The following is a 12,500-nucleotide window of genomic DNA, read 5'->3' on the forward strand; positions in this document are numbered from 1 at the left end:
ATGTAGCTGATGAGGACAATGACCGTCAGACATTGATTGAACTCCCTGCTCTCTCCACCTCTAAGTCGAAATTTCTCTCAAGCTTGCCCTACTCACCCAAAGCCTCATCTTACCTCAGCATACGTGAGATTTTTTGATTTATAGAGAGGGGAGATTGGCTAAACAAAGGCCCAATTGTTTTTTATTAAGTCAGCCATTTACCAGCAAGTAAATGCATGCCTACGGATGCCAGCCAGACTCTTTACAACAAAATGAATTAAGAGTCTAGTTCACCAGGCTTACAAAAAACTGCAGCTTCAGAATTAAAATCCCTACAATGTATCGAATCTATCGGTGCCCTTAAAACAGGTGGCCTCGCAAATTGCCTAATCTATTCAAAGAATTGTGCTCAATACAATCCAGCAGTGTTAGTAATGAGCTGAAACAAATGCATGGCAAGGCTTTAAACTTTCTTAATATAAGATCTTAACTGCAGTCCAAACCAAGTCAGGGCAATTCGTAAAGGCTTTATTTTCCTCTTGGAAAAGACTTGCACTTTCTGCCTCCAGAACCTTTCCACCTCAGGAGAATTGCAGCCGGACCTGTTGCAAGAGGCTGTGATGATCCACTCAGCCAAAACAACACTCTGATGTTCTGTGGAATGTGCAGAGGCTAAAGCGCTGTAGCAGAGACGCCCATTGATCCATGTTTGTTGTTTGTGCAACTGTATCTTATATAGATCTTATTTGATGCTCCAAAGCCTCTGTGTATCATTGCCTCGTAATGGCGGCGATAAGTCACAGTCACTGCACAAAGCCAGGATGAGTACATAAAAATGAAACTTTGGGACAGAATCTAGATGGCGGGAATCATAATGTATTTTTCTCTTTTTTTATCGTGTGTAAGTGTGTGGGCAGGGGTTCGGGGGTATTGGTGCTGTGCTTCCTCTGTTATTGGGAAGCCCATGTTTACTGGCTTCTGTTAAATCAACTTATCTTATGGACCAAAATCCATGACACATTCATTCTAGCCAGTTGAAAAGAGAGCGTGATGAGTTCTACATCTAAAAAGTACATTTACACATCATTTTTTAAAATCTTTTTTGACAGGACAAAGGAGGAGATACAGGAAACAAGTTGGGAGAGAGAGACGGGGAAGGATCGGCAAATGACAGGAGCCGGAATCGAACCCGGGTCACCGGCATAGCAACCCAGTGCCCTACCGTTAGGCCACGGCAGGGCCCATTTCCACATCTACTACAAAGGTCTTAACTGTTGTTACTTCCCCTCTGGCATTTGGAATATGTGGCACTAGATTGTAACTAATGAATCCATATTGCGAATCACTGTATGTTACAACCGTCCTCCCCCCACTTACTCCTTACCACACTAATCCAGCCAACTGCCACACTATCCCCATCCCCCTATCCCCACCTCAGCCCTATCCCCACCCCTTTATCCTCCCCCTCTGCTGGTCCTCCAAGCTCAAGTTCAAGTTCAAGTTCAAGGTTATTGTCTCCTGTGTTTTATGAATCTGAACAGTATAACATATAGTTGCTAGGAATGTGTTTTGGTTTCCACACCAGCTTCTCACAATACCACCCCAATATAATACCACCCCATCTTAACCCATGCCACTGCAACCAAACCCACCCCATTTCTTATCTCCACCCAGCCTACGACCCACATCTCACCCCTATCCCCACCCCACAACCTCCTGGTTCTTCAAGCATAATACCACCCCACCAAGACACAAAAAAACTGGCCAAAGAGACCATAACAATGTCAATGTCAATAACAATGTTGGCTCTCATTGAGGAGCCCTGTGACTGTACACTAGATTGATTCCGTAAAGATGAACAGAAAACGGATTTGAAGGAATTTGTTGACGGCAAGGACAAAGAAATTATCAATTGAACCATGCCTTCTGGAGGCAAATCCAATGTGCATTCTCCCAGACCTACAAACCCCAACTCCATAGAAGTTGGGACACAAGGTAAATTGTGAATAATAACAAAATACTGCCATTTTCAAAACATCTGATTCTTACATTAGATGGAGAATGGCACAAAGAAAACATATCAGCCATCAAAACTGATTAAAATTATTGTTTTGGGGGATATTCATGAATATGTAAAAACAACACGTCTCAAAAGAGTTGAGACGTTGGCAATAAAAGTCAGCGAATGTTGAGGAAGACTAAAAACGAAACAAAAGACAACACTTAACAGCTAAATACATTAACCGATGAGCTGATACTATATAAAAAGCAGTGATAATTCCTATCTTGGACATGATTTCACCAGCTTAAATGGTGGGTGTATTCCTGGTCATGTTTTCCAATGTTTTCCTTTCTGTAGTCCTTAAAGTGTGACAGGTCTTGATCAAAAGCCCGCCATTTTATCACCTGCTGGTCCTTATGATGGAGTTAAACTGTTAAAACATAGTAGAGAATCGCAATTTGTCCTTACTATGTGGCAGTAATTGAAGATCTCCCTTCAAAATATAATGCATGAGTGCATTTTCATGCTGTTTAAAACCCATTTATATCATTCAGCACTGTATTTAACTCTACAGATGAGTGAGAACAACTTAACCAATGCACTACTGCACCCCCATGCCATCATGGAGGCTGACTTTTGAAGTTAGCACTAACACAAGTTGGATGGTCCATTTTCACTGTAGCACAGGATGTGTAAGGGCAGTCATGGGTGAGCAGTTAGGGCCTCAGACTTGCATCCCAGAGGTTGCCGGTTCGACTCCCGACCCGCCAGGTTGGTGGGGGGAGTAATCAACCACTGCTCTCCCCCATCCTCCTCCATGACTGAGGTACCCTGAGCATGGTACCGTCCCACCGCACTGCTCCCCATGGGGCGCCACTGAGGGCTGCCCCCTTGCACGGGTGAGGCATAAATGCATTGTGCAGTGTTCACTTGTGTGCTTTGGAGTGCTGTATGACAATGGGAGTTCGAGTTTCCCAATGGGCTTTCACTTTCACTAAGACACTATTATTTTCAAAAATAATTGACTTCTGCAACTTCTGCTGACGTCTGTAAGCAAAGGACAGTTTCCCATGTCTTCTGGGTCTATTTCAAGTGAGCTCGGGTGCGTAGGAGAATGTTAAACCCCTCTATCGTTTGCACACACGAAGCATTCTTAACATGGTCAATTTTCAATAGCTGTAATTCTTGGAGTGCTAGAATGAGACTACATCCAATATATATGTCATGATTTCATGAACCTATACAATAATTTTAATGACAAAAATATGACTTAAATACACTCAATCAAGGAAAATCAAAGGGAATTCAAAAATATATGTAATAACTATGGTAATTATTCCCTCTGCAACTTTAATTCTAAGTGACTTAGCCTCTCTGTGATGGTCTTATACTTGGACACACATATTGTCCATCAGTACAATTAAGTTTGAAATGTTCTTCTTTGTTGTTTTATCTTATTTGGATGTTTATCACATTTCACTGATCCCCGTCCCAACTTCTTTGAGACGCGTTGCAGTTATCAAATTAGAAATGAGTAAATATGTCCCCCAATACAATATTTTTTGTCGGTTTTAACACTTGATATGTTGTCTTTGCACTATTCTCCATCTAATTTATGGATTGAATTTTTTGAAAATGATAGCATTCTGATTTTATTCACAGTTTACCAAACGTCCCAACTTCACCGGAGTTGGGGTTTGTAGTAAGTGGAGCTTGGGAAGTTGCGCAAAGAGGTTATCATATAGTCTACATGTCAACCCTCCATTTTTTAAGGGATACTCCCTGTTTCTGACTTATTTCCTGCTGTCTTCCAGATTTGGCATTTTCCCGCAAATACCATGATTATTTTAGCCTGATAAACCAGACTAAATGTGGATGTCTAATTTAGTCTGGCCTCGATGCATAATACATCCGAAGATTGTTGATGAGAACAACCTTCCCTCAAAACCCTGCCCGCTTTGATTCAAAACACATCTTTGCGTTGTAATTGGTTTGCCAGATTCATGGCATTCTGGCTTCATTGAATCATTATGCGAGGCCAGACCCACCCGTAGACAAAACATTTTGCCGTCCAGCGGGTGGCGCTGGTTCACCAGGCTAATGATTTTTCACATTCTAAAAAAAGTGTGTCCAGACATTCTTCCCACGGCCCTGCAAGTTAGCATGACAAGCCACAGCCCCTCTATTTATTCCACCAGCTATACTCATGAATGGCGTGACGTTTTCCATGTGCGTTACGCCCATTTGTGGGGGAAAACAACCCATGCAAGTCAATTGGTGATGTTGGGGTTTAATAAACTAAAGATATGGACCTGTAGACTAGCGTTGTTCACGCGTAACATGCCGAAAACGTGTTGTGTTGCTGGCTGTTCAAATAATTTAGCCAAGCAGCCGTGGCTGAAGCATGGACTGTGTTCATTTAGACAAGCTGATGTAGCATTTAAGTTGATGAGACATTCGGTTTGTTTTCACCCATAAAGGGGCGTAACGCACATTTATGAGCAAAGTACCCGGATGGGCGTTCATGCCTATGAAAGTAAAGGGTGTGGCTTATCAGGCTACCAGTAGATTTCATGATGCCAGATACCACCAAGAATCTGTTCCTTAGAAATACGAGCTCTCACCCTCAGGCTCCGCAGGCGTGTGTCCACTCTTTGCCTCGCAGACACGGTCAGTTCATACAGACAACGCTGTTCATATGGTGATACGCATGCCTCTGAACAGTGAATCATGTAAGTTTAGCTCATCACAACCTGCACCAGCACAAAGTTTCACGTCAGCCCCAAACAATTTAAACAAGGAGAAACTCATATTTCATTAACATGGTCCTTTCAAAACTTGCCCTTCAAAACTTGACTTGTCACCCCATTGACTGTCAGGATTTGGCCAATAAAAATTATTCTGATTTTTTGAAGCTCAAAGTTGACAGGTATGGGTTACCCATGTCAGGTTACCCATATCACCATCATAACCATCCCACTATAGCCAAACCATCACTACATCACAACCCTACTCTTTCTATCTCACTACACCAAAAATCCATTGCCTTCCACCCCTTACCAACATCCCCTACCCTTCCCACTCTGATCAAATCCACTACACCTTCCCACACCTCACCCCTATCCCTACCAACCCCTCCCCCTCCTAAGTCACTACATCACAACCCTAATCTTCCTATCTCACTATATCCAACATCTATTGCCTCCCACCCCATACCAACACACCCTACCCCACCGTACCCTATCCCACCCGACCCTACCCCTCTCACTCTATCCACCACACCTCCCCACACCTAACCCCTTTCCCCACTCACCCCTCCCCACCTCCTCCCTACCTCCTCCCTTCTGGTCCTGGGAGCCCTTCCAGCTTCCCACACCCCACCCCACCCAAACCCTCCTCCTCTTACATCTTCACATCACACAACTTCCTCACTATTCCCAACATCTACTGCCTCCCACCCCATACCAACACACCATACCGGTACCCACCCTCCCCTACTCCACCATACCCTTCTCACTCTAACCAAATCCACTACACCTTCCCACACCTCACCCCTATCCCCACCCATCTCCCCCTCCTATACCACTACATCACAACCCTACCAACACACCCCACCCACACTACCCTATCCCACTCTAACCAAATCCACTACACCTTCCCACACCTCACCCCTATCCCCACCCCCACCTACCTCCTATACCACTACATCACAACCCTACCAACACACCCTACCCACACTACCTTATCCTTCCCACTCTAACCAATTCCACCATACCTTCCCACATCCCACCCCTTTTTCCCCACCCACCCCTCCCCTCCTCCTCCCTGTTGGTCCTGGGAGCCGTGCGTGCACATGAGCCTCCTAGCAGCACAGCCAGCTGTAACCTACAGCGCAGCACAGCAGCTACAGCACATGCACTCATGCATACAGTGACGACTTTAATATTATATACACTGCTGCTGTCATCTATTTTTAAACCCCAATCAAGCTCTTCCTTCTTCATCATCTTCATCCTCATCCTCCACCTACCTAAAAATAGACAAGTACACATTTGTGTTGAATTGAATTGAATAGGGGGCGTTGAAATGCAAGGAAAAGCCAGCGGCGGTGTGAGGCGTGAGGCGTGAGGCGTGCAGCGTGTGGCAAGTGTGCAAGTGTGCAAGTGTGCGAGCGTGAACATCAGCAGAAATCCAACAGCTCTGAATTGTGGATAAAGGTGCGTGGAGAAGTGTGGCGGAAGAAGCACAATGCTCCCGGCAGAGTTTGCAGTGTTTCTTTTTTTTTAACGTTCCAAGATGGTGTCGCTGGTGTTGTCTGTGTGTGTGTGTGTGTGTGTGTGTGTGTGTGTGTGTGTGTGTGTGTGTGTGTGTGTGTGTGTGTGTGTGTGTGTGTGTGTGTGTGTGTGTGTGTGCATGTGTGTGTGGTGGGGTGGTGAGGGGGGGTTGTGGGGGTAATGTGTTGGGGGGGGGGGGGGGTGTTGGGGTGCGTCATTGCCGCCTGCCAAGAGATTGTCCCCTCTAATCACTGATAAGCAACCTCAGCATTTGTGCGACGTCAACGACGACACAGTCAGGAGAGGTGCTCTCCTTCTTTTTCTCTCTCCCTCTCTCTTTCGCTCTCTCTCTCTCTCTCGCTCTTTCTTTTAAAAAAAACAGATGACAGGCTTCCTCGTCTCTCTCTTTCTCTCTCTCCCCAAAAATCGGAATTCAAGCTGCCTCGTCAGTCTCTGTCTCTCTGTCTCTCTGTCTCTCTCTCTCTCTCTCTCTCTCTCTCTGTCTCTCTCTCTCTCTCCGAAAAACGGATGATGGGCTGCCTCGTCTGGCATGCCAGCATGAAAATGAGGTCTTAACAGTTCTTTTTTCCCTCGTTTTTCTTCCTTTTTTCTCTTCTATTCTCCTTTGCTCTGCCAACCACCACCTCCCTATCCTTTTCTCCTCTTCTCTTTCCTCTCTGTTGCTCTCATCTCCCTCCTCTCTCTCTCTCTCTCACACACACATCCCCCCTTCACACTACACCCCTCTTCTCTTTCCTCTCTGTTGCTCTCTTCTCCCTCCTCTCTCTCTCACCCCCCCCCCTTCACACTACACCCCTCTTCTCTTTCCTCTCTGTTGCTCTCTTCTCCCTCCTCTCCTCTCTACCACCCCCTCCCCCCCTCACACGCACCCCCCTTCTCTCTACACCCCTCTTCTCTTCCTCCCTCTCTCCTGTAAGGCACATTGCTTGTTCAACTGATCCCCTCAGGCATTCCCAACTGAGTAGGTGTTTTTTCCCCCTCCGCCGCCATTATTTTGACAGACACGCACACATGTACTGTATTCAGAACACACACACACATACATGCGCACACATGTGTCATGTACACACATAAAACATCCCATGCCTGCAAATACACACACACACACACACATACACATGCCTGAACACACAGGCACACGTGAAAAAACAGATTACTAAACATGCCCACACACACACAGACTGATTGCACAGAATGTACTCATAGGCACATACACACTCACATATTTTTCATATACGTGTACACAAACACACACACACACACCTGTACTTGAACACTTACAAAAACACACAACCAAGCTCACATATAACCACACCAACATATGTTCCTGCCTGCGTGTGTGCGTGCGTGCACACACACACACACACACACACACACACACACACACACACACACACACACACTCACACACACGCACACACCACACACACGCACACACATGTGTACACACACACACACACACACGCACACACACACACACACACACACACACACACACACACACACACACACACACACACACACACACACACACACACACACACACACACACACACACAGTCACACGCACTAAAACTACACTGGCGCTGAGGGTGAAAGCCTTAATGGGAATTCATTTCATCGAAAGCCTCTTACCCACCAAAGGAGAATGAGGGGAAATATATTACTTTCCAAATGAGCTAAAACCCAAGGATCTTAAGGGGTGGGGAGGAGAGCTGGGTGGGGGGTGCTGGGGCGAGAAGAATGATCGTTTCAGAGGAGCGAGTGACAGAGAAAACGAGAAGAAACAAGAGGTACAGAGAGAGAGAGAGAGAGAGAGAGAGAGAGAGAGAGAGAGAGAGAGAGAGAGAGAGAGAGAGAGAGAGAGAAAGAGAGAGGAGAGAGACAGTGGCAAAGCCAGACAGAGACAGAGACAGAGACAGAGACAGAGACAGAGAGACACAGGGAGAAGAAACAAGAGGCACAGACAAATACAGAGAGAGAGGGAGAGAGGGAGACCAAGACAGAGAGAGATACTATATAGAGTTGGTGCAGCAAGATGGAGAGATAGTGACATTTAGAGAATGAGACAAGGCTGTAAGACATGCCTTTGCAGCATAGCTGCTAGTCATCAGCACCCAGAGAGAGTTTTTCTCCCCAAAAGGAGTCTCGGAGAGAGAGAGAGAAACCGAAAGCGAGAGCAAAGGAAGACAGTGGCATCAGGAGAATCCCTCTGAAGGAGAACTTCTACTACAGTCTGCACAAACACGCATCTAGCTGGGAAAAAACAACAGCAGCAGCTACACCAAAGGGTACTGTCTCAGCGAGAGAGATAAAACATATTTGTTTTTACATACAAACAGTAGGGAAAGTTTTGTTTCGTTACAGTTTTAAATGGGATCGTGGCTAAAGCAACAAGGGACTCAAAACAGGACTTCATCAAGCCACATCTTTGCTGAGATCTAAATGCAAAGTGTAATCGTGTTATTTTTTTGTTGCTGTGTACAGTCATCGTGTTAATGGTTTTTTTATTGAAGTATGTGCTGCTGTGAAGGTGTACACACAGATACATGTTTGCGCATTCTTCATGGATTACCTACAACTTTAATCAGAAAATGAAAATCGAATCCTTCAACCAACCACCAAAAAAAAATAAAAAATCCTAACGCTATAACCAAAAGCATGTAATCTCATTCTAAGAAATCACAAAGATATGTGATAAGGCAACATCCAATGCATTTTGTTAATCTACACACACTGTGGGATGGGCACAGTGGGGAGGGGGAAAAGGATGTTAGCCATGCCTTCCGTGCCAGGCAATTTTACCATTGATATGCGTTGGCGCAGTGAGCGCGTTAGATAACACAGATTAGCCGCTATTTTTGGGGGGTTCTCTTGAGTCTAGTGAACCAGCCCCACATACTTGCACTCGTTTTGCACAGAAGGTCTCCGTTCACACGAGTTTCACAGGTTAGAACCTTACGTAGCCCATCAGCAAGGGCGTAGCAGCAAATTCTGGGCCCTAGGTGAGTAAACCAGCAGTGATGGACCCCCCACCCATATCTACATACTGTATATCTGACTTTGTGGGCCCTCCACATAATATGTGGGGCCCTGGTGACTCAGTCCCACTGAGACCCCCTATTACGACACCCCTGCCAATCAGCGAATAATATTTTCGTGAATAATGGCATTGACTGTGCCCTTCATTTGAGTGTGTAGGCAAGCGTATCGTCTACTCCTCCAGGAGAAACATATTTCTCAATACAACAAAGCCAGACCTTGATTCTCTACTTTACTCTACCTCCTGTACAAAATGGAGTGGTTTAACCAAGGTTCTCTTACCATTGACAGTCACCAACAAGCATGTTGTATGTAGGCTACTGCATTTATGATTCAGCCATTGACATCCAATTGCCCCTGTGAGCATAACACAGTACCAGATTATGGTACAAGAGGCCAGTTTACCAACGTATGTAGGTTCGCTGACGTAGTTTCTCTTACCACTGACGTATGATTCAACCATTGGCATGCATCATACCTGAGCATGTTAGATAACATATCTTAACAGCACACTGCTATTTTTGTTGGGGAGATCTCCTTTTTTTCTCTTACCATTGAAGTTCACGGAGCGTATGTACTTTAGCAACATGCGTCCCTCCACCGGGTCCATTTTCTCGCAGACCCCCGTGGAGCCCGGGCAGAGGTCCTGATGCATGTTGTGCAGCGCGTGGGCCATGGCGTAGACGGCGTCGATCACAAACTGCACTTTGCCTTCTTGCTCGTAGGGAGAGTCACGACCTATCCGCTCGTTACCTGCCAGCGCCCACACAAAAAGTGCAGAAAGAAGACAGAGAGAGAAAGGCATGTGTCAATGGGGGTTAACTGGAAAAAGAGGCGTAATAGATAGGCTGAAGTTACAGAGCATGAGGGTACTGTACATGTGCACAGGGGAGCGACGGGTGGGGGGGGTGGACAAAGGGGGCAGTTGTCCCAGCCAGGGAGAGAGGGGGGTCACATTACACATTACATTGTATCTGTTGGGCTGGGGGGACAGATGACTTTGTCCTGGGCCCTGCCAAAAGCTGTCATCGGCCCTGCATGTGGAGAAGATTAGGAAGAGAGACAGACAGACTGACAGACAGAGACACAGACGGAAAGATAGCCAGACTGACAGACAGAGGCACAGGGAGAGCGAAAGACAGCCAGAGAGAGAGACAGACACTGAGAGAGACAGAGAGAGACAGGCACTGACTGACACCCAGAAACGCTGTACCACTGATAAACAGGATGACAGTGTGGTGATGAAACTGGAAAATATCAGTGTACATGGACTTGGACAAATTGCTACATCCATTTCATACCTGTGCATTTTTTCTTATCGCTGTCAATTTTGATCCCAGGCCGCGTCAGTTTACATCTGAAATCGTCTTCCCAGAACTCGGCAAACCAGATGTTCCTCCGGTTGTTTTCAAGGGATCTGGTCATGAAGTACTGGTCAAACCCTACAGTATGTTAATGGAACAAATATTTACATTTAGGCCTATTTATTTCATAAAGGGATAATGTACATTATTTCACATCACCTTACAGAACATGGAAATGCATCAGATTAAGTCACTGACTGAAATTCATCTGCAGTGCCTGGCAGGTTACGATGAAGAGCAGATATTGCAGTTTTCGGTTCGGGAGTTTTTTTTCTTCATTGTGAATCTCATTTTAGGAGTTTTAACTTTACTTTGAGGGATAAAGTCAAAGGTACCATCTCATGCCTCGTGATTAATGAGACTGCAGTAAAAGACATGTCGAGCCATCGCATAAAACCAATCTTGAACTTTGTTCTAATGCCCACTGTTTTACGGCTATTCATTTTGTTCACTCCACCATCAAGTGTATGAAGCATTTCAACAGCGGGTAGTTAATCCCTTGATAGCATCCGGACCAGACCCGCCTTACCCTCGACTGAGGCCCGTTTAGGGAGGATGGTGACCGCCCCCTCGGCCATGTCTTCCAGGTCCAGGACCGGCGCAATCTTTGTCCCCCAGCTGTCCGAGCCCACAAACAGGAAATGACCCGTGAGGTTTGCCCTCTTGGCTGCGTCCAGGACCCGCCTGTATTGGACCAGAGGAGGAGGAGGAATCAATATCAATGAATAATGAAATGTGGAGTGACCTCTTTTCAACTTCCCTGAGAAGCAGCATCATTGGTGCCTGTGAAGATTGGTGCCTGTGAAGATTCCCAGGCATCCAGGTCACCCAGGGCCAGCTCATTCACCCGTCCAGCATCACTGCATAATGCACTAACTTGTATTAACCCACACATATTCACTGTTAATTACCTGCTTACCAACGTATAGTAGCATGCAGGGCATTTGATAGACCTTATAAACCAGTAATACATGCCTTATTCTACCCTTTCTGGACCCTTTACTAAAGACCTGGCTCTGCTGGCAGGACTAGAGGAGGAAGTAGTTGCGGGGTTTGGATCCCACTTCATTGTATGTATTGAGAGTGGGGCCCTTTCAGATGACGTTATCCCGGGCCAGGGCAAAGCTGTCAGTGGACCTGCTTGATACAAACCACTTAATTAACCAACCTCATTACTACCTTATTCTGCAACATATCACTCCATCCTCAATAGATCCTTCAACTGAGAGAGCAACTCAGTAATGTTGGGCGACCCCCTCCAACTCCCAAAACAACCTTACTTTGTTACACTATATTAATACACACATATTCACAGTGAATCAACGTCTTCGTACCAGATGCATTAGTACTACTGTTCGTAGAACATAGCTATTTGTTATTACTAATTATATAACACCCTTATTTTAAAAGACATTTATTCTGAGTTGCATTCTGAATAAACCACCCCTGCTGCTTCTCCTAAAGAGCTCCAGCGTCGTTATGCTGCAAACTACAAGTTTCGGGTACCAATGCTGCAGGGAGGATGATGCTGTGATTACAGCAGTGGGGATTCAAAGCTCCACGCATGACCCTTGAGATGAAAAATTAATCACATCTTTATCAAAGCTGTGCCAATAGGTACATTTATGCAGCGAATGCAAGGCGAGGCGAGGCAAGGCAAGGCAATCAACAGCCTGCAGTCCTAGCACCTACTCAATAATCAGCATCGGCTCCTGGAATTATAACCGGCTGGGATGGAGTCTCGCAAAGCACATTTGAAAATATTTCACTTTGATGAAGAAAATAAGATAATGCCGTTGTCATTAGGGCCGTCTACTA

General features: G+C 45.7%; 1 protein-coding gene across 1 annotated transcript in view; it reads right to left on the reverse strand.

The window, feature by feature from the left end:
- Window positions 1-12,500, reverse strand: part of grm6a (glutamate receptor, metabotropic 6a) — a 57,448-nt gene that overhangs the window by 23,807 nt on the left and 21,141 nt on the right. Inside the window, exons 4-6 of the mRNA XM_063207599.1 lie at window positions 11,212-11,366; window positions 10,620-10,760; window positions 9,871-10,071 (exon numbers count right to left, since the gene is read on the reverse strand). Of these exons, the coding sequence (XP_063063669.1) occupies window positions 9,871-10,071; window positions 10,620-10,760; window positions 11,212-11,366 (497 nt within the window). The remainder of the gene's footprint in view (window positions 1-9,870; window positions 10,072-10,619; window positions 10,761-11,211; window positions 11,367-12,500) is intronic.

This window comes from Engraulis encrasicolus, chromosome 10 (assembly GCF_034702125.1).
Source record: "Engraulis encrasicolus isolate BLACKSEA-1 chromosome 10, IST_EnEncr_1.0, whole genome shotgun sequence".
In the NCBI taxonomy this organism is placed as follows: domain Eukaryota; kingdom Metazoa; phylum Chordata; class Actinopteri; order Clupeiformes; family Engraulidae; genus Engraulis; species Engraulis encrasicolus.